This window comes from Xiphophorus couchianus, chromosome 4 (genome assembly GCF_001444195.1).
Source record: "Xiphophorus couchianus chromosome 4, X_couchianus-1.0, whole genome shotgun sequence".
Taxonomy (NCBI): Eukaryota; Metazoa; Chordata; class Actinopteri; order Cyprinodontiformes; family Poeciliidae; genus Xiphophorus; species Xiphophorus couchianus.
This window is the reverse complement of record NC_040231.1, coordinates 15,586,136-15,609,969: the sequence shown is the minus strand read 5'-3', so window position 1 is coordinate 15,609,969 and position 23,834 is coordinate 15,586,136. Positions and strand designations below refer to the sequence as shown.

The 23,834-nt window shown below is 39.3% G+C and overlaps 1 protein-coding gene across 5 annotated transcripts in view; it reads left to right on the top strand.

Moving 5' to 3' along the window:
* The window catches only part of LOC114143606 (heterogeneous nuclear ribonucleoprotein C-like), a 49,564-nt gene that overhangs the window by 11,613 nt on the left and 14,117 nt on the right, over positions 1-23,834 (top strand). For all 5 annotated transcript variants that reach the window (XM_028015810.1, XM_028015809.1, XM_028015812.1 and 2 more), the window contains one exon: positions 1,263-1,338. In XM_028015810.1, the coding sequence (XP_027871611.1) occupies positions 1,265-1,338 (74 nt within the window). In that variant the 5' untranslated portion in view covers positions 1,263-1,264. The remainder of the gene's footprint in view (positions 1-1,262; positions 1,339-23,834) is intronic.

Below are 23,834 nucleotides of genomic sequence, written 5' to 3'. Positions count from 1 at the left end.
TTATGTTTGTTTTGATTGCTCAGATACTTTGGATTTTTGTACTTGTGCATTTGGCCAAATTTCAAATATGTGTTATTTGAACTGTATTTTTAATTAACCAGTAGGATGTGTTCGAGTGCCTGGTCCTAAATGAGACATAGTTTAGCTGTCTGCAGTGGGGGCAAGCTGCCCACCAGCAGAGAAACTGCCGGCTGCAGAAAAGCTCTCCAACAGGGCGCTGTTGGGCCACAAACTGTCGGAAAAATATCTCTGCTGTGGGAGGCAAAGGCGCGTACACATGTCTAATTTTCCTTCCACACATTCAGACCCGTACTTAATTAATTGTAGCTCCCAGCCATTTGACAGTCATACTGTGTGAGTGTATATGCAGCTGGCCCAGTCACACTCCATTCAACACCCATCTGTCCGTGTCAAGCCGGACTCCTTCATTTTTTCCCCCTTTGCCTTTCTGCCTTTTTATGCCTCTCTTTGGGCAAATCAACACCCAAAACCACAGTGCAAACACTGAACTGTTGGCAGACACTATAATCAAGGTGATTTATGATTAATTATCTGGTGAGAACATGTGTAAAGATATGTATGCAGACAGGATGGCGGAAACAAAGCCATAAGGTGGCCTATGTTTGAAGTCACCTTGCAAACTATAGACAAAAATGGAGCAGCAGGAAAATTTGAGACTAAGTAAAACTATAATAGTATCAATTACACAACTTTAAACTAAAATTTACAACACTTTAATTATTGCTTCTTCTATTTTATAACATGTTGATTATGAATTTTATGTTGATAAAAATGTTTTTATTTAAAACTAGTATAATTAGACATGATTAGAGGGAGCCACTTTAGTTGTAGTTCTCAAGTGCTTATTTTACAGAATATCATTTTGCTTTGTATTTTTTAAGCCTGTTAACAGTAGCCTTTACTGAAGTATGACATGACTGTATTTCTGTGGCCATAATCCACCCCAGAAAAAACTTCCACCTAGGAACTTTGGGACTAAAATGGGTCCTTACAAAAAATTAAAAATAAGAAATAAAAAAGGAAAGAAAGACAGACACCAGAAACCAGTCAATGTCGAATTGAGACTACAGGTACAATGAAACAAGTCTTTTCCTGTGCCGATAAAACCAACTTGGTGCAGAATGGATTCTTTCTAGTTAATCTGAGCATTCCTCCTGTTGTTTGTTTTGTCCACTTTGTTTATTAGCTTTGTTGCTCTTGACTCCATCAGCACAAAGTTAATTGGTTGCTCTTTCATGCAGACATGAGCATGAGTGGAGAGTTGAAGTCGAGTCGCTCCAGGGCAGCTAGTAAGAGGGCCAGCAACACCACTTATGGGTGAGTATGAACCACCTAGTCATACACACACACACACACACGCCCCATACCCCCACACACACCCCTACAGACACTCTAATTCCCTCACACTCTCAAAGATAATGATGTGTTGTGTTATTTGCTGCAGCCCTTTATCTGCAACTCTGCTGCATCTCAGCTTTCCAATAAATGCAGCATTATTCGTTATTAGCTTCATACCTGCTGTGTGTTTAAGCGGCTATTGATTTCTGCCAGAGGTGCGGTTTCCATCAGTCAGTGTTTTAATTTATTTGTTGATGTAGAGCACACGTGTGATTGGAGCTGATTGCTGTCTATTGCCGGCAGGTCAGTGCAGTACTGTGGAGCTAGACAGGCTCTGTGCTTCGAAGGAGAGGATAGGGCATAGGAGAGAGATGACTTTGCATTGGCTTGTTGAGTTTGTTTATACATTCTAACAAGAACAAAACATAAAGATACTGCTGGTTTCAGTGTCTGCAGCATCAGTCTCAAGCTGGAGTAGATTCTCATTTATTGACTCATGTTCTGCTACTGGCCTCATTTGTGTTTTTTGTCTGGTGTGTTTTCTGAAAGTCCATATGCTGTTTTTTATTTCTCATATTCTTTGAGTTCTTAAAAGCCCCTAAATAAGCCACATTGACTGTTTTTTTTGTTTTTTTAAACCATTCTCCAGTCAACTCTCATCCATATGTAAACACTGCCTTCCAAATTTTTGAAAGTGCTTCCCAATGTGAGATTATTAAAGACCCAGTTTGAGGTATGTACCTGTAGATTTTTGCTCAAGAAGCCTAAACAACAACTGAGGGTTTTCTTTTGTTCTGTTTTGTTTGTTTGTCTGGCAAGATATGCCCTGATTCTGAAGTCATTGAACTTTGACTGTGTGCTAAAAAGGTTAATTACTTCCAGAAAAAGGTAAAGGAAGTCAATGAAAGAACAAGCTACAGCTGTCTGGGGAGAAACAGCAGTACTGTTTTTTTCTTTACCTGCTGCTGCACTGCTTCCTATTTTGGCATGTATGGGGTTTTTTTGGAAATTTTGTGATAAATGTTACACATCGGCATAAACGTGAGAAAATTAATACCTAAAGTCCATGTAGGATGGGCAGTTGCCATATCATGTATCAGTTATTGTGATAAATTTTTTATCATAAGAATTTAGATTTATTGTTGTCATGATAACTTCCAATTAATGTCCGCAATGTTGGGATTGTTAGCTTTACCATTTTCTTTTGTAATTAAGAATATCAATAAATACAATAAATTTGAAAATCTGATTAACTGCAGTGACTATGTGCAAGCGATACAAATCACACTTTATGTGTGTGAACAAACGTATTGACAAAAGCATGTCAATACTTTTGTTCAAGAGCAATAATTGTGTTTGTGGAGATGGGATTGCTGTGTGAGGCAGTCACAGTCGTACCTAAAGTTGTCGCCACTTTTATCAGTATCACAGTATCAGTATTACAAAATGTTGTGGTAAAACTTAAAATCCATATCGACCCTAATGTCCATTCATCCTTGCAAAATAGTTAAAGTACAGTTATATTAATCGCTTACAGTCTGTGAAGAGGAATTTTCAAGTCTTCTACAGTCTCCAGCAATGTTTCTACCTGGACTGACCCGTATTTATTTTCATCCATCTTCACATCAACTCTGATCAGCTTTTGTGTCCCTGCTGAAGAAAAGGATCCCCACACAATGATGATGCCAGCATCATGTTTTGCAGTGGGAATGGCTTGTTTCAATGAGATGTGTGAGGTTAGCTCTCTGCCACACAAGACATTATGAATGAAGGTGAAAAAGTCCAATGTTGCTCTCATATGAAAAGAACAGCTGGCATACGGAACAAACCTCAAGTAGCTCATAATTGAGTGAAATTAATTATGATTTAATTAATAGCTGCTTAGCTGCTTTTAATTTGCCACTTGACTGCTTTTAAGGTAAACTGATGAGGCAAAAGCCTGATCAACATTCTGCTTTCAGCTGAATGTAGCAGCATTGAAGCCAAAGCAGTGGCCTACTCAGAATGCTGTGACCTGTGTGTGGATGCTGACAAGATATGACAAATTTAGCCCAGGCCAGATTCTTTAGGTACTTGTTTTAAAATCGATAAAATAATAAAATTGCTATGGAATTGGAAGGGAAGCCAGTAAAAAGATGACACATATCTTAAATCCACAATAAATATTATATAAATGATCTATCTCTTTCTAGTCAAGCCAGTTACATTCTAGGTTATCCACCAGGTTTATCTCCCTGACATAACACACTGACACTGGACATTACTTTGCTGTGTTAGGATTCATAATATATATAATATATTGTGTCCCCAGGTTGCCCCTCTCCGTGTGCAGAATATCTTTAATCCAGCTCTCTCTTTCTCCTCGTCTCTCTCTGACCTTAACCTCGAACATTATTCGCACTGTCCCCCATGTTGTTTTTTAGCAGCATGCATCATTGCATTAATGAGGTTAGTCATACAGCCCCACACACATGCATGCTCACAAAGAAAAACACCTGAGGTCTCACCACTGATACAGCTTGATATCGCCCATGTGATGTTTTATGGGGATGATAAAAGGAGCCTGTCAAGTCCGATAACAAATGGAAAATAAACAGTCTAAAACGGCACCAGCAGGTCTGTGAGGCTTTTCACATTCACACCTTCACACTACGAGTGCGATGTTAACATTTAACGTAGTAAATGCTTACACACATCTCAGTATCATATTTACGCCATTGCTATCAATAATCCTCTGTGAAAGTATCCGAAGGAAAACTTGAATAAAAAAGAAATTGTTTTCACCTCAGATTTGTGAACTGTTCGACTGGAATATTGTGAAAATTTCGCTCTATGCCTCATTCCTTCAAAATGTTGTTTGTCAACTTTGTGAAGGAATCCTTGAGTCACTTCCTCTTAACATTGCTTTTTTTGCTTTCAGCACCACATTTTAACATTATTTGTGAACACCAAGGAATGCAGTGCAGGATAGATTGCTCTTATTTAATGGTTTTTGGGGTGTGATTTAGAGCTATAAAGAAGCTTTTTTCTGCTTGTTTTTGAAACAGTCTGAAGAGACTTTCATATTTGCTCAGTTTCTACTGAATTGCATTGTACATTTTTTATTGAAATATGTGAAGCTGATACAAATCATTGAGTCCTGCTCCTCTTTATCCCTTTATAGTCTTTGCAAAGGTTTATGGCTGAATCATCTGTATTTGGCAAACACACACAAAAATTGCAAATCCAATATCCTGTCATATTGCCTCTAGTCACATGTGGATGGAAAACAGCATAAATATGACTTTATTGTACAAAAGAAGTCAGTCTCCACCACCAAACTCAAAATGCGATTTCAATTCCAAAAAAATAGATAAGTCAAATGTGTCTTATTCCAATTTAGGGTACATGATAAATTTTCCAGAGCCAGAAACTACAACACAGCCACAGTCACAAATGTAAATCATGTGGAGACAGCTACCAAAAATTTCTCTGTCCAGACTCCAACCCCCCCCTCGCCGTGAGGCTGGCAGCGTAGAGCCCCGTCTGCTCCCGCCTCTCTCCATTCTCACAGAGTCGGCCAACAAACACTTCTGCCTGTGGCCCAGATAATTCAGGAAACAAAAAAAAACTCAACCTCCTCTGTAAGACACTAAAGTCCCGTTATCTGCTCGCTGACTCCATGCAGGTTTACAACATTTCTGAACTGATTTAATTACTGGAGAGTTTGATTAGTCTTCTCATGATTACATTTTCAAACTCAGATGGCCAACCCAGTAAAGTCTTTTCATATTATGTATGAACAAATTATGTCACATTTGATGGTGGCAGCCTTCCATGAAGGAAAGGTACATGCCTTTTTTCCGTTGCCTTCATCTTTTTTACCCTCACATGTCTCCCCTCAGGCTGTTTCCTGTAGCGCGGCCATGACAACACATGGGTGTTATCATTTATTATTACTTTCCGACAGACACAGGTGTCCTTTAATTCAGTAAACCCCAGCTGTGTTGAGAGAGTGGCAAGCATTTCCCCACCCAGACACAGATGCTACTGCTTTGCGGCCTCTTTATGCTCCGGTGAACAACTATAAGAGCCCACTACTCTGTGTGGCCTTCATAAAGAGGCTCAGGTGCCACACAAAGGGTCTTAAAGGATGTTTACGCTAATCGCTAACCCATAAACTGGGACTCAGGGATTTGTTTTTCTTTTACTCTTTACTTATTTACATAATGTAGAGGGTAAAAGAAAATCCTGGCCTGGGTTTATTTGGCCCTACAGGGCTGGGTTACAGATTTGACATGGCATTCCGGGTAAGACTTTCAACCCAAGAAATGTGTTAAAGCGATAAGTATCTGACATTAAAGCTAACAATCATCCATCCATTTTCTTACACTCTTATCCCATTGGGGTCAGGAGGGGTGCTGGTGCCTATCTCCAGCTGTCAACGGGCGAGAGGCGGGGTCACCCTGGACGGGTCGTCAGTCCATCGCAGGGCAACACAGAGACAGACAGGAAAACAACCATGCACCACACACATAAGGAGAATTTAGAGAAACTGATTAACCTAGCAGTCATGTTTTTGGACTGTGAGAGGAAGCCAGAGTTCCCGGAGAGAACCCACGCATGGACAGGGAGAACATGCAAACTCCATGCAGAAAGACCCCGGACTGGGAATCAAACCCAGGACCTTCTTCCTGCAAGGCAATAGTGCTACCAACTGTGCCACTGTGCAGCCCAAGCTATCAAAAATACCTTTATTACCAAGCAACTATTATTTGGTAGGGGTGTAACAATAGCAAGATGAGACGCGATACTGGGACAAGATGAGGTTTTGATGTTATTCATAAGAAAACTCAAATTTCTTAAAGGCATTTATTTTATATTAACTCAACAAACTTATATGCCTTTTCTGATTTATTTTGATCTTTTCAGACCTTCGGACAGTGCTTCAACTGGTCTGCTGTACAATAAGTGCATTTCCCAGTGGCTTTTGATAAGGTTTATTGTTATTGTTCAGTAGCTCAGTGTACCCCTAGACGTCCATGCACTGGTTGTTATAGCGACGTTTTCTTCCTCTTTCAGCGACTGAACAGCTAACATTGTTTGTGTCTTGCTTGTTACACTGTTGCCATTTATAGTTCCTACTGGAGACCCAAAATGCTGCCAGACAAATGATTTAAATGTAGTTGGGGCATCTTTTATTACAACTTAATGCAACAAACTTGTGCTCTAGTGAGAACTAAAGTACTAACACTACCCACTGATATTTAAATTATTATATAGAAGCATTTTATAATGCTTTTACCAGTTCATATGTCATCCTGAGGAAGAGGTTCTTCAGAGTCTGAAAAGGCCATTGTGTAGGTAATGGTGTTGCTCTTCCTTAAATTTTCCTTTCTTACCAAACAGGATCATCATTTTTAGCCCGGTATTTTTACCTTAAACGTATCTTCTCAGAATAAAGCAAGCATTTTGGTTGAAGAAATAACATAGGCGACTTCATTTTTGTTTGGTCATTGCTTTAATCAGTGTATGACAAAGTTTCCTCATCACTAATTGCATTATCTGCTTCATTTTACCTCTGTGCAAAGGGAAAGGAAGGAGTCACACAGGGATGACGCTGTGTGACTATCAAGCAGAGTGTATGTGCATTTCCACCTCTTAATTTGCCATAATCAGTCATTATCATTAATTATGAGAAGGGACAGTCATCCAAGTGCTGGAAATAGGATGGAATAAATGCAGCAACCTGATGGTTTTTCTTATACATCTAAGAAGGATGATGAGAGAACAGTGGTCCAATTGAATTTTGTGTTTATTTCAGGTTTTGTTATTATTCACAGGAATACATCTAAGAAAAGGCTAATCTACCGACATTTCTCACAACCAAGCCTTTACAATTTTTTTCATCCTGAAAATTATGAGCCAGGGTCAAATAACCGATAATATAAGATGAATAAAACCTCCATTGCTGTTAACATTGCTCCCATTAAAGCTTCAACCTTGTCCTACTTGTCTGTAAGAGGTTTTGTCCTGATCAGGTTAAAATATCATCCTGTTCTTACTTTATTCTTCTGTATAAAGTAAGAACAGGCAATGTTTCTAAATGTTTCTAAATTTAATCCATGTTCTTCACTATGAAAAACAAACATTTTGTACCAGAAAGATGCAATGAGAAACTTATCATACAAAGTTGTTGTTTATTTATCTCTTTTTCCGTGCAATATTTGACACTTGGTGTGGTGTGACAGATTGTATATGTGTATCCAGCCTGCAGCGTCGTTGGCTGACATCTGTAAATGCGCCACATGCTGTGGGAAACCAAGGGGCAAAGCTGAAGTTCATTGGCTTTTATGATCAAACTCCTTCTACTCAGTCTATAAATTTCTGACTCCTGCTAGTCAAACAAAATCCCATCTACTTTCATTTCAGTTCAGAGGTTTATCATGCAACATTTTATTAGCACATCAACATGTTTAATCATGTGTTATGTTTTTGTTGTTGTTGAAAGATTTAGATATTATTTTGAAATTGTAAATGTTTCAGTAGCAGCTGACTAACATTGTAACTGGACAGGAATATATAAGTTTGCAATTCTATCTACTGCTTATCAAATATGGAGAAAGGAAATGTAAATTATGAAGACGTGACTTGATATAGTGAATCTGTTTCATCATGTTTGAAATAAATCTGAACCAATCAAAAATGACCATTAATAACATTATCAGTTTTGTAATTATAATAAAGTAGGAGTCAGATAAAAATGTATTAAATTCTTGAAATTAGAAAAAGCAGACAACTGGTAGAAGGTGAAAGAAAAAAAATGTGTTACCAATAGTGTGAATTCTTTCAGTGGTAACATTGATCAAGTTGTTCATAATTTATGAACAGGAATGTCAAGGAGATGGATTTATTTGGGATTCTGTTGCCTCCCTGAATGGAGACATAATAAACTTCATGACCTTTTTTTCCTTGCAGAACGCAAAAGTTGGTATCCTGTTATGATTGACAAAATGTCTTTCACAAATAGCTTAGGTGTGTTTTGTACAAATGAAAAACAAAAGGCAAAACATCACACAGCTTTATGACTTTACGGTGATTGACATCATCCCATTTAATTTCACTTTGAGAATAGCTTTCATGTTTTCTTATGCTTGCACAGTGGCTAAAAGAAAAAAAAAATCTGTTATACAGAGAGTTCTTTATCTAAGAGACGGATATATTAGTGCTTTCAGAATAAATAGAAATGTTGTGGCTGACAATAACTCCACTCAGATTTGACACAAACAGGCCAAATGTAAAACGATATAAGAGCACTACACACTAACAGTTAAGTGCACTTTCACTTAAAAGCCAAATGATTCTGAATTATATCATGTTGCCATTATAACATTGTGACCGTTAGTTTTGTAGTAATGAACCCTACCCCAATGTTGGTAAAAAATATTTTCTCAAAGACTAGAGTTGTTTGCTTCATTCAGAGAATGCATAAAAAATACCTCCCGTTGAAAGCTGGTGGTCAATTTTGTGCAGAGAAAAACAAAAAGCAAAACAGCTGTTAAAAACCATTTTGCAATCTCATGTAAAAGCAGATGCAGATTGCTCCAATCACCTGGACTGGGTGTCAAAACAGCTGCAAAACAACAGATGAGATGGTACCTTAATCTCTTCTCCAACTATTGCAAGCATTTACTTTAAATGTTAATGTCTTGATTTTAACATTTCTTCCCTGCAGCAACATTTAGATATAAAGCCTCTTATTTTGGGTTTCAAAACGAGAGACTAATTCAGTGAGAAGTTCTATCAGCTCCTAAAATCTCTAAACGACATGGGTATCATCAACAAATACTCAAGTTATGACTTAAGTGCCAATTTTGTATTCCACCATCAGCGGCAAACCCATTTCCTGTCATAATGGGACACAGGATTGTTCAAGAAATTTCTCAACTATTGTTACAAGAGTTGTGTTCTCCTGATGTTCTGTTTAAATATCTTTAAGGTGTCAGCAGACAGCCTATTGCTTTTATTACCATTGCTTTATCTTATTCATCCTAGTAATGATTGGAGGACTGTTGCAATGTGTTTTCTCTCATTAGGACACATTTCATTTTTTATGAGCAAAGATGTAGTTTAAAATCATATTTGTCAAACATGCTTTACTGTTTGGACAGTAGATCCACTGTAACAATGACATTATATATTTTCCGGCTTTATGACGCTTCCTTTGAAAGTTTGTTCTCCTTATCCTTGTTCTCAAGTACAATCCTTAAACAGATGCCGTCTGTGTCTTTCACATTTAACAGCTACAGTCACACTGATTAGCTCTTGGACAAAATGAATGATTTACCCTTCATTTTCCATGCTAGACTTTACACAAAACACACTGTTTGGCAGATCGGTGGAGGAAGGTGACACTACAACTTTGATTCGTGGTAATCTGGTCTGTTTTATTACTCCTGCAGCTGAGTGTTGACTGATCTTTTAGTTGGCTACTCAGATATTCTCTCTGTCTGATAATCTATAATGAGATAGTGCTGGGTTGTACCTATCTGCACTTTCAGTTACAAACTTGTGCAATCTAGGAAAGCAAAAGGAAGCACTCAAATGCAGTAATCAAACAATTAATCTGACAAAATGACGGCAGAAACATATGAATGTATTATTCATGTGGGAGGTTTGTGGTGGAAAATTTTGCAAAAGTGGCACAAGACCTCTTGCCTCTTATAGTAAAAAGGATTTGATTGATTTGATTTAGATAGCCTCTCCAAGCCATCTATCCATCCTGGATAATGCCAAATCAATCAAGAGACCAGGATTTTCATCTCTTGAGCTTCTGCTCTCATGTCACTCTTATGATGTGTGCATAGCTGCATGACTAACTGGCAGACTGGGTGACAGACCGTCACTGGCAAGCGTGCCACCGTGGTGGCAGTTTTCACTTACGCTGTGGCCAAAAACAGCCCACTAACTATGCACCAAAGTCTGCTGTTCCCTCCCCTTTCCACTTTAACATCAATTTTACAGCCTAACTGCCATTTTCACTTTGCTGTCCAGCCTCCCTCTCTGTCCCCTGACAGCTTTTTCTCTGCATGGATACACAGACAATGTGCTGTTTGCAGTCCATTCCTAAGAGGTGACTGGAGCCGTACTGTAGGTAAAGGTCAGTGCAGACTGAGGTGGATGTACTGCTGGGGAAAAGGTCAATCCCCGCAGAGGAAGAAGGAAAGTGCATCAGATAGTTTCAGGTCCACCGACAAAGCCTCTGAGACGGTGGGAAACAAGAGAGAGGAGGAGACGGTGGGCAGAACATCCTGGCTGCAGACAGGATGTTACGGGGAGATAAATTGCAGAGCAAAAAATAAAAATTATGAGATATTTTATTATGCTACGATGACAAACTCCCATGTATTTCATATAAGACATATTAACATAATGTAGCACATTATTGTGAAATGAAAGTAAAAGGCCACACGTTTTAAAATAAAAAGATTTTAAACATAAAAATGTAAGAATTTGGCTTACATTTATATTCAGCCCACTGAGTGAATACTTTGTAGAACCACACTTTAGAGTTCAGTCAGGTTGGATAAACCTGGAACCACAGTTTTCAGATTTTACCACAGATACTCCAGATCTGGACTTTATTTGCTATTTCACTGCATGAATATGCTTTGATTTAAATTCTGTTGTTCTGGTTGCATGTGTATGTTCATGTCATCGTGAACCACTACAGTCACATGTTTTTTTTGGAAACTCTTAAGGTTTTCTCCCAGGACTGCAGTGTGTTTAGCTCTGTCTGTTCCTGACCAGCTCTGACCGTCTTCCTTATCTTTGTGGAAGAATGCATCCCCACAGCATGACGCTGCCATCACCATAGTGCACTGTGAGGATGATATGCTCAAGATGACACACAGTGTTGAAGTTTTATCTCGTTCCTCCAGAGCACATGTTTAGGTGACCTTATTTATAGGAACATGACTTCTTATTCCTTTCTTTTTATAATGGCTTTCTCCTTTTTACCCTCCATATAGGCCAGGCTTGTGGAGAACAAAATGCTCCGTTAATTCTCCCTTCCAGTGGGGCTTTTTCAGCTCCTCCAGAGATACCATGGGCCTCTTGGCTCCTTCCCTGAATAAAGGTCTTCTTTCCAGGCCCGTCAGTTTATGTGGACAGCCGTTTTTTGGCAGGCTTTCAGTTGTGGGATAATCCTTTAGTTTCCAGATGATGAATTGGACAATGCCCCATGTGATGTTTAAAGCTTTTTAATCCAAGCCTTCTTTGAACTGTTCCACTACTTTTCCTGGAGCCTGCCTGGATGTGTTCTTTGGTCATTTTGGTGCTGCTGTTTGTTCTCTGACAAACAAATTAAATCTTCACAGAAATGTTAGACTTATACTGAGATTAAATTATACACAGGTCGACTTTTCTTTTTTTTTACTAGGTTAGTTTTAAATATTGTAGGTTCAGCTGCCTGGACAAAAGTGAGGGAAGCAGGTGGAAAACAGAGTACAGAAGGCATAAATGAGGATTAATGTGGAAAGGTGAGTGACAAGCAGGGTGCAACGCAAAGGACCATCGAAGGACAAGTGTGAAACAATTGAACGAAAGAGCAGCAAAGAGGAGAGAAAAATGCAGATGGAATAGAAATAACAGCAGCCACGGAGCGTGAGGGGTGAAGAAAGCGAGGGAGAGAAAGCTAGTGAGCACTGCACTGCGTGTCATTGCCCCCCTGGCGTGAACAATCCATCTCAAATTGATCTTCCAGCTCGGCCCAGCAGGGCATTCGGAATCAATCTCAAATTGATCTCTGTGCCAGAGGTCGGGAAAACTAGCAGTGGAGCTTATCAGAAATATAGTGGTGCTGTGAGGATCTGACAGGGAAACTTATCACACTGCACAACAGGAAATGGGCTCTGAGCCCCCCGGGGCAGAAAGAGGACGATCCTGTTCCCTATACACACACACAGACTCAATGTCTCTGCGTGTTCCCAACCCAGCCGTGCGCTGACACATGCTCCCCAGTGTTCAGCACAGTAAGGAGAGGGCGAGGTGCGCAGAGATGCCGGTGCTCTTACACACCTACAGGGCACCTGGAAAAATACAAACTTTGTCCGAGCATAATATGTCGATATATTTTTAAGCCAGACGGGTGAAATTCAAGGCCCGGAGCTCTTAATGACTTATAACGCATTTAATGTGTCCTCAGTGAGGCTGTGTGAAAGGCCCGAGGAAGGACGATCAATACCAGCCTGCATTTAGACACTCAGTCAGCTTAGGGGAGCAACTTGCCACTTCAGGCTCAGTAAAAATAACAATACTTATAAACAGCAGTCCCAAAGTGACTTTCAGTGGAGTCTCAAACTTAGAAAAATTGAGTCAAGGTACTGTAGTTTACAACACGGTGCAAAAAAAATTTCAAACCTTCTCTTCTTTTTTAAACCATTTTGCTCCCAGGCAACAAATCTGGTTGGCAATATTTTATAGCGGTTTTCTTAGGGACTTTCAAAAAACAAACAAATCCAATTAATATACAGGAACATTCAAACTGATCTTAAAGTTGGATTGAAATTCTATTAAATACATTCTAATTCAATTCTAGCTTAAAAACAGTGCAGTCAAGTTTGATGCAACTGGTAGAAGAAAAATAAAGCCTAAGGAAACCCACCTGATGGCATCTATTCTTTGATTTTGAAGCAATCCTTCATACTGAGCAGGCACTGGAAAGTAAAATGTCCTTTAAAAAATGTTTTTTATCCTAAAGGATTTTTCTACTTGCCTTTATTTCACAGTAAATTGGCAGGAAAGTGAAGAGATGAAGCTGAAGTTAACAGGCCAGGATTCGAACTTGTGACGGCCGCGTAGAGAAAGGAGGAATATGATACATGGGTCGCCTGCTTTAACCCTGAGCCATTCCACTTTACCATCTTACGACACAAACTAAAAATTCAAAAAGCCACATTTCTGCACATAGGAAAGTGTGCATTTCACAGATTTCTATGTGCATAATTGCTAAAATTGAAAAAAAAAAACTGGTTTCATTACTGTCTCATGCTAAGTGCGTTAATTTTGCTCCTGAGGGAATGTGAACCCTGCAGTGCTGTCTCTCTCTTTCGATGACTGCCCAGGTCACCAGAATGATGCTGAAAGTGACTTTACAGAGCGCAACCAGGGACCGAAACACACAACAAACTAGCAGAGGTCATTTTAACGGCACAGCAAGCTGCTGAGCGACACAAAGATAGAACGGGGGCCAGGGAGAGGCAATAAAAAGCAGTGAGCGACTCAGGGAGGGCAGAGGAAGGGGACAGGAGCGGTGTGTTTGAGTATGTCAGCATTTGGGAGGCAGCAGTAGAGACTTTTCTGTGGCTTGGACTGCAAAAGTTGTCTGTCAGCACATAGAGGTAATGGGGGTTAGCAGGGGGAGGAAGGGGGAGTTAAAATGAGCATCTGAGTATAAGAAAATTGAGTCACTGGGTGCAAGGGGGCTCCATCATTCCTTCTAGTTAACAATGCTATTACAGCAGAATAACTGCTGATGCATTTGTCAAAACAAAAATGAAAACAGTGATAGCTGAGTTTAATAATAGTGATTACCTCACTTTAAAAAAACGGGCCTGTCAAGGTGTGGGGATTGTAAAACAAGTGATTAGTACTTCCAGTTCATATGTTGGAAGCAGAAAAAAAAGGCATCAGTATTTTGGATTAACAATTATGTCTGTGGCTCTGGGGTTGCTGTATTTCTGACAGGGTTAATATTGTACTGAGACCAGGTTCTAAGCAACATAGTAACTGCACCCAAATCAGAGAGAAAAATGGAAAAACGTTATCCAAAATGCTAATTATTTACCTATTAATATAGTCTACACCAGTACAACAATACTATTAAACACAAGTGGATTGTTAAATTACAGTTCTGAAGGCGTATTACAAAGATAAAAGAAAAAAAGTGGTGTTATTAGATGAAACCCTGGCTTTTTTTAGATGATGGTCACATGTCCCAAGTTGTAAATAGCAAAAAAATCTCCTATGGAGACGAGTCAGAGCTGCAGAGTAGCAGCTGAAATTAAATCTGATTCCTCTTCTTCCGTTTAGTGAAGGTTTTTGTCTTTAACTTAGGCAATTACTATTCAAAATGAGTCAATATTTTATCGACTTTTATGACAGGTGATTACCTCACTTAATCACCTATCTTCCCTGTCCAAAATGTGCATGCTGCTATCCTCAAATGAATGTTGAATATGTAAATGAAAGGCTGATTCCTGATCTGATGAATTTGCTCTCCTGCATTGGACCATTCATTTGTGTAGCTGCTGTTTGGTTTCTCCAATGTAACTGCATAAACACTGCTGAGCTTGAGTTTGGGTGTTTTCTCCTTCGTATGAACCAGTTTCTGTCTCAGAGGTCTGTTAGGTTTCAGATTCACTGCAATATTATGTTTGGTAAGTATCGTTTTTAGATTCTCAGGTACTCTAACAAAATACGTAACGACGGTGTTCTTTTATCTTTCAGTATCTTTTATCTTTAGCATTTTCTTGAAATCCTGGATGGCTTATTATAGGATATTCACGGGTTTGAAGGGCTTTCTTGATGTGATTATGTTCCTTGTGCGGACATGTTCGGCTCATCTCTGTAGAGCTGTAATGATGGACAGTTTATGTTCCAGTGGGTGGTAAGATTTAAGAAAAAAGTACTGGGTCAAATGTTTGGGTTTTCTGAGATGTATTGTCAATGTGAACCAGGCAGTTCAAAACAGGGAGCTTGCTGTCTTGCTGTCTTCCTCCCTTATGAACTTACTGCATGAATTATTTTTAGCATCATTGCTCATCTTCTTTAGCAAGGGTTGGAGAAACATATGTTCTGTAGTCTGATTTTAAATCAGTCATTTTTTTGTGGGGAGTTAATGTTTGTCTTTTAACATTAACATATCATTTTGGTTCAGACTCCAGCCAGGAGACCATTAAAAATAGTTCAATATTTCTACCAGAAAATGTTCTAAAGACATAAAATCGTCTCTTACTGTTCAAAATGACTCATATTATCTACTTTCTACCACTTACCCTACAAGTTCCCCTTCACTCTGCTTGAGGACAACATGGCAGTCATTTTCTAACAGAAAAAGCCAAGAGGAGTGTACAGCGTGCATAAAAATCTCAGTTTAAATTTGGATTGAACTGAGTTTGTACTGCAATACCAATATGCTGTTAAGGCGTGAAATAATGAACCCTCTAAAAAAAATCTATAGCTTATTGTTGATGTTTAAAAGAACAAAAGTGTTGGGCTATGGATCACTTGAAAAAATAAAAAAACCTGGGAAATACAAGCAGTAAGTCAATTTTAAAAGGTGTGTGTAATCAATTGTGTCATCATTTGGAACTACCCATTGATTTATAATCCTGTAAATTTGCAGCAGTTCATACTAAAGCAACGGATGAAAAACTGCAGTGTCGAACGATCTCAATTTCCTAAAAGAAAAAAAAAGATCTCTAACTTTTTACATCTGTGTGTTTTTATCACTTCATACCAAAACTCAAAACAGCAATTTTATTAAAATGGAGTCCCAGTAATTATCTATAAAAGGTAAAGTGTATGCCCTGAACAATTTTATGCTGCTTCTTCATTTTGTTATGCTTCATTAGTCTTGCATCACTCCATTATGCATACAGCGTATTTTAACTGGATGGTTTATTTTTCAGAAGTCGTAGACTTGGACACTTGCCTTCCTTTGACAGATATTTGACTCTGTTGATCTCTCCGTCTTAACAGGAATGACTAAGATACACAGACCATATTGACAGAGCAGGGCTTGATGTTAGCTGAGGTTAAAGTTTTGTCCAGTGAGAACTGCAGACTCCAGTCGGAAGTTGACTCAACAAATGTCAGTCCTGTCGATCAAAGCTGAATACCAAGAATGGTTCTCCTGAGAACAGCTCTGAATGGCAGCATGTTGTTTGTACTGGATGTCCCTAAACACTCACCTTCTCTTCTAATTACCTAATTTTATTCAAGACAAAATCACATTTTGTTCTTGGCTATTCCTCCTTTTCTATTTTACTTTACGTTAAGGTGAAAGAAAATGACTGAATTAGTATAACTGTGCTGCTTTGCCCTTCACGCAGCTGAGCCAAAATTACTTTTAGCTTTTAATACTTCACTAATTTCAGGACAATAGAGTAGTCCAGGACATGACAATGACACAGGGACTTGCAAGAACTTTAAAGACTGGAAGGATTATTTATTCCCGGCTGCCTCCAGTAACCTTTTAACTTGGCAGCTTAGCTGCGTTGTGACGGGGACCCTGTTAGAGAACGTCTGGGCGCCTCGCACTCTCCAAGGGTGCAGACTGAGCCACGCTGACTGTAACTTATCATCTCATGGTGTAATGCTGTTAAATGGCACCAGAAATCGTGATCTGTGAAATTTCAATTACTTCTCCTCTTCATATCCACTGCTTTTGATGAACCAGTAAATTCACAGTTTCTTTGTTGGTGCATGATGGCCGTCTCAAACAGAAATACAACATGCACACAGACAGGCTTTAATTAAAGAGCTGTTTTCAAAGTGGCGAAATAATAAAAAGATGCACCGCTCGCTCATTTCGTTACATATTGAGTTTTGTGCAGATGGTCCTAAGTCATGCAGAAGAATCTATTATTCTGCTCATTCAAGACTGAAAGCAGGAAAATTAGGCTATTCTAAGAGGAGACGGGTTTAACACCATAAACAAAGAGCCACTTGCTGCTATCATCTGATTTGAATCTAGTAGAGAGGAAGAGATTACGTAGATGGAAAGTGTAACTGTAACTCCTACATGCTTTATCCATATTCAATGACTTATGACTTGATTACTGGCTAAAAGAAGTAACAATCTGATTGATTATGGTAAGTGGGTGACCAAGGTCTGTGCCTTGTTGAAACTTAAAACCAGAAAATTGCTGGAGAGCGAGTCACTGATCCGAGGTAAACATCGGGCGAGGGTGGAAAGCCTATCCAGCTGGTGCTGTTTAAAAGATGCATACAGCTGGATGTCATCTGCATAGATGTGATGGGAGATGTCAGGGAAAAAAAACCTACATCCTCTCTGTTGTTGGCAATGTTCTGTCTTTTATGCGCCGCCTTTGCCATCCTTCTGGGGTCTGCTCAATGCCTTCCTGCTGCTGCAGCACTTCGCAGCTCCTCTCTATCAATGAACTAATCTAATGTGCCTCTTTCTGATTGTGACTCTGCAATCAGACCCGAAGGACTGTCAGCTGTTTAGTAAAGAGAGGACGACTGAGTGCAGTCTGACACACCGCCTTTACCAACCTGCTGCCATTTCTCAGAGTGAATAAATTTTTCCAAGGTTGTAATTTAACCTTGATGCCTGTTGGGAATTAAATTATGAGCTCCTTGGCTTGCCATTACTCTGCAGGCCAGTGGACCAAGCAGTAATAGATACGTAGAACCAGACTATTGATTAGCTACTACAATATGTGTCATTGATTGAAGCAGCAAAGTGTGTAATCACCGCATGTTTAAGTTGTTTCCCTGGAAATATCAAAGTTGTTTGGCTCAAACCTTGTATATTTCTGTAGGTACCTCTGTGTTATTGCATATATTTATTGTAGTACTATAAGTAAGAGAGTTTTGGTAGAATAAATGGTACATATGGCTATATAATACAATATCATAGGTTTAGCAATTTGTTTTTGTATAACAATTTACCTATTCATCTATGTAGAAAAGTAAACAAATCCATTCTTATGGCAAACAAATCTTTTGCAACTGTAGATTCTGTTCAGCTGCAGTCCAATGCTTTTTCAGTTTATTCCAAATGTTTTGGTTGAAATCATATTGCCAAAATATTTGCTTCACACACTTGAACTTGAGTGACATCCCATTGCTACAGTGGTCCAACATCAAATGTAATGTTTTACCACTCCTTGCACCTGTTTGGACCCGTTTGTGAGTTTTTGACTATTCTCCCAGAAGAGCATTTGTGAGGTCAGACGCTGTTGTTGGATGAGAAAATGTGACTTGTAGTTTCTACTTAAATTCTTCCCAAAGTTGTTCTCTCTGGTTGAGATCCAGACTGTATAAGCCAGTGAACTACTTCCTCAGCAGATACTCTTCCATATTTTGATGAACTATGCTTATGAACTGTTGTACAGTCATGTTGAAACAGGAAGGGACATTCAACAAACTGTTCGTACAAAGTTAGGAGCATTGCTAGTGCTGATTCATTAGGACTAAACAAATCTTGGGGCTGAACCCAAAATCTTAAAAACAGTGCCACACCATAATCCTCCTTCCACCAAATGTTACACTTAGCACAATGAACTCAGCTAGGAGCTGTTGTCCTGGCAACTGCCAAACCCAGACATGTCCATTGGAGTGTCAGACAAAGAATTGATTTATGACTCCAGATGACACGTCTTCACTGATCAGCCAGCAGTCTGTGAATAGCAACTTTCAAGACTTATTCTAAGTTGGATTTAGCATAGAATAGAATAGAATAGAATTCAACTTTATTGTCATTGCACTGTCACAAGTACAAGCAACGAGATGTAGTTTGCATCTATCCAGAAGTGCTCTACAAGATATAAATATTTATTTACAGATGTACAAGACTATGTATGTATGGACTATAAGGGGTTATAGCAAGAGATATACTGTAGATATTGTGTATAAATATAAATATGGGAGCTATATGCACAGATTATACAGAATATACAGAATGTCGTGGAAAAAAACTATTTCCAAGCACTGTTCAGGTAAAATCACTCAATCAGGTTTATTCATGAATTGTGCACAACTCAGAGAGCTCACAGGACAATCAATAATGAAGCAAGTCTGAAACGGAAAGCTCTCCCAGGCAGAGACAACACATGAGTTTTGTACAAAGGGATAAGGGATCCAAAGCATGGGAATCAGACTGGTTCCCATGCAGCTGGGGAAAAACAACGTCCAACATTGTGCATGTAGCGCAAACAGCTTTAACTTGGTGGGAATATACAGAACTTAGAATAAACATATAGCAATACAACTAGCAGGTGTAACCTAACTGTAATTTTTCCACAGCACACAATATACAAGAATGTTAGGGAATGGATTATAGATAAATAATGGCAGATAAAATTTACAGGTTTATGTGTGTGTGAAGAAAACAGTCCGTGATGTGTGTGTGTGTGTGTGAGGATAGTCCATGTGTTATTGTTGTATGAGAAGATAGGGGAGTACAGTCCTTATAGTTTATGTTTTATGTCAGGAGGCGTTCAAAAGCGTGACAGCTGTGGGAAAGAAGCTGTTCTGGTGCCTGGTGGTTCTGGTCCGTAGGCTTCTGTAACGCCTCCCAGAGGGCAGGAGGGAAAAGAGTGTGTGTGCTGGGTGAGTGGAGTCCTTTGTGATTTTCCCGGCCCTTTTCAAACACCGCTTCCTGTAGATGTCTTTGATGGCAAGGAGCGGTGCCCCGGCGATATACTGGGCAGTTTTCACCACCCTCTGCAGCGCCTGCCGGTCGGAGACAGAGCAGTTCCCGTACCAAGCTGTAATACAGTTGGTGAGGATGCTCTCAATGGTGCAGCGGTAGAAGTTCGTGAAGATCTCTGAGGACAGGTGGTTCTTCCTCAGGGTCCTCATGAAGAAGAGGCGCTGATGCTCCTTCTTAATGAGTTTGGAGCAGCTGGCCGTCCAAGTCAGGTCCTCGGAGATGTGGACTCCCAGGAACTTAAAGGTGTCCACATGCTCCACCACTGTCTCCTTAATGTGGATGGGTGGACGTAGGTCAGCGTTCTTCCTGAAGTCCACGATAAGCTCCTTGGTCTTCTCGGTGTTCAGCTGCAGGTTGTTTTTGTCGCACCACTCAGCCAGACGGTCTACCTCCTCCCTGTAAGCGGCCTCGTCATTATCTCTGATGAGGCCGATCACCGTGGTGTCGTCTGCGAACTTGATGATGACGTTAGAGCCATGGACAGGTCTGCAGTCGTAGGTGAAGAGGGAGTAGAGGAAGGGACTCATCACACAACCTTGTGGCACTCTGGTGTTTATGATGATGGTGAATGAGAAGTGGTTGTCCAGCCGGACATGTTGAGGTCGACTGGTCAGGAAGTCGAGCAACCAGTTACACATGAGTGGACTGATGCCGAGGTCTGTGAGTTTGGTAATGAGTTGTGATGGGATGACAGTGTTGAATGCTGAACTAAAATCTAAGAACAGCAGTCTGGCGGAAGTGTTCTTACTGTCCAGGTGGGAAAGGACAGAGTGCAGCGCTATAGAGACTGCATCCTCTGTGCTCCTGTTCTGCCTGTATGCAAATTGGTGGGGGACTAGTGCGGGGGGGGAGACAGGATCTGAGATGTGCTAGGACCAGCCGCTCCAAGCACTTGGTAATGATGGGGGTAAGGGCTACCGGACGGTAGTCATTGAGTCTGGTTGGGTTGGGATTCTTGGGGATTGAGACGATGGAGGTAGACTTGAAGCAGGTCGGTACTACAGCGCGGGCCAGGGACAGGTTGAAGATGTCCGTCAGCACTCCTGCCAGCTCCCCAGAGCACATTTAGGTTTTGTCTTTGATTGGACAATTCAAATACTTGACAACACTTTGATCTCTATAGAGGACCAAAACTGTCAGAAGAAGAAATGTATAAAAAGCCAAACATATATATCATACACTTAAAGTCCACCAGTTGCTAAGACATTGGTTACATCTATCTTGAATAATAATAAATTATCCCTTGAATAGCTATGGAAATTATATTGTGCTGCAAATGTACAGCAAACAAGGTCACAACAAGCACCAAACACTGCAAAATGGATCCATGTGGAAGATATAGCAAGTTATTTTCTCTTGTCATTATAACTTCTAACAGAACAAGCAGTAAGGATTTTTATTAAAAGGTGCAAAAAAATATATAAAAAGTATTTAATATACTGCATGCATTTTCAGAGATTCAGTATTGCTGAACAATCGAGATAAATTAAATATTAAAGCTGCACAAATGGCTGTAATCCATGTTTCATTGCATATAAGTGTTTTTAAAGAGCAGTTTCCTGTGCAAGGAGACTGATATATTTTTACAAGAAACAAGAGCAGTTAAGAGAAATGTACTGAGTGTGAGCGGAGCAGAGAGACAAATAGTGGCAGTGATTAAATGAAAGCAGAAGCGGACAGAGATTAGCTCAGAGTCTGTCCTTTGAGAGTGTCTGAGAGGGCAAACATGCTACCAGCTCTCTCTTTATCTTCCTCTCCTCCCTCATCAAAGCCTCTCTGCTCTCATTTTGATCATGGTCAAAATCCAACAGTCTCTCTTCTTTCTCTTTACGTCTCTCCACTAATTGTCAGTCCACCAACACTCCCAATTTTCTTCTAATTTCTTTTAAAGCCAAGGGGGAAAATGGCTTTGCATAGTTTTTTCAGACATAATCTCATTTTCCTCTCCACTCATGCTGTTTTCAGTTTCTCTGTGTAGGTGTGGTTGTGTTCTTTCTTGATTGTTGTGCTGCATTATGCTTTCCATACATTTTTATATAACTGAGATTTTGCTCATCCACATTATGTAAACCACTGTGCTTTAGGAGCTGTGGTAACTAGATTCAGCATCCACCACAGCCTCGGAAGGAAACAAGTAGTGATGCATTATGGGAGACACATTTTTAACTCATGTCCACTGGACCTTATCAGATACTGGGGATTGATGTCAGGATTGTTGATGAGAACAAAACACACAAACCTTTTGTTGTCACAAAGGTAGAATGTGGAGTGATACCCACTTCTTAATTTTGACCATCTATCTGCAGAAACTGTTTGCCTTCCTGCCTGGATTCCATTATTTATCCCAAATGAATCCTTAGCTCACCTATTAGAGCTACCTTCTTAAATGAATAGGCTCCTTTTCAAAGGAATTAATGTTATCTTGCTCTCCTGAATAATTGTTCATATAAAGAACATCATTATTGTGACAAAACTCGTTGATACTTTGCAGCTGCACCTATTAGCTTCTTCCACCAAAACCTCCTTAATGGCTCATCAGGTGTCTGGTCTGAGAGGAGGCTTCCAGAGAGGCAAGGATCATTTGAATTAAGGACAAAATTCTCAAAACCCCCGCCAAAAACTCTCCAAATCAACGGATCAGCACCAATCAGCTTTGTTAAACATTAAGGTGAGGAGGTAACATAGCCACCAAAATCTGTATGAGATCATAAATAATGTTAGGCTCAAAAAGTCACAGCTTAGGTTTCAACAGGAATTCATCAAGAGAAAACCTGAAGAATAATAATCGCAATAATTTTGTGTTCTTTCAGTTATTCACTCTATTCCTCACTTGAAACCAAAATCACTCTATTAGTTTACTTTTCTACACATTTTCATCACTCACACTGTAACTTGATCCTGTTGGCTTATTATGTTTGGCAAATATTAAACATTCCCAAAGCTACTGTGTGACTTATTACATAAAGGAAGAATGCAAATATGCCTTTCAGTCCAGCAGTTCAGACAGAAGAGGCAGAGATTATGATTTTAAACTAAACTTTGCATTAGAGTCCTGTTCTCTGTGAGTGTAGCATTAATCTCAATTAGAATTGATTTGAGTAAGAAAGTATTTCTGGTGTGTTATTTCTAATCCAAGGTCAATGTTGGTTTACTGACTGCACCACATAGTTTGAGCAAAAACACAGTGGTTTGAAGTGTAAGCTGGAGGAGCATGGGGATGAAGATGTTTTGCTTCTCATCTGAAGTTGAGAGTTGGACATTATTCTCTGGAAAATATGAATCTCTGACAGAGTGAGATCTTTTCAAACTTGACGAAATAAATAGAGAATCAACTTTTTTCTATAATTAAGTGACTTTGGGCACTTAATGATATGCTAACAAACAGAAAAGTGAATAATTAAAAAAAAAAAAACCCAATTGTTCTCCTTCTGTTACACTCATACTAAATCAGTTTAGTAACGTTTTTTGTAACTTTGTCTACCAATTCCAGCAGGTTAGGAGAGATTTCAGTCAGTATAGTTTTCAAAGCTGTAGAGCATATTTAGATTGCAGAAGATAGGTAAGATATATAAATATGTGTAATGTTACACATTGTCATCAGGGACAAGTGCTGAAATCTTATAAACGGTGCAAGAGAAATGTATTTCTCAAGGAGTTATGCAATTAGACCTACCAAGCACAAAGCATAGTGAAAACGGCAAAATGTAACAATATAACACATTTCCTGTTATTCAATATTGACAATTATTAAAACTAATTAGTCAATGTAAGATTTATTTATAACATGCAGTAATGAATCTGCAATATTTCTGAGTATTAGACTTACAAGTGTTATCTCAAAAGATGATCGGCGCATAGTAAGTCTATTTTGGGTTTAATTTTTAAGATTGCCACTCTGTGCCTGTGAGTCTTGAGTTTGACTTTGTGGCTTGAGTCTTTAAAACAAACACACAGTTTGAAGAGCTAATCTCCTATTATTGAAATTATTTTCTTTGTAAGAATATTATGACTTTTAAATATCCCATCGATT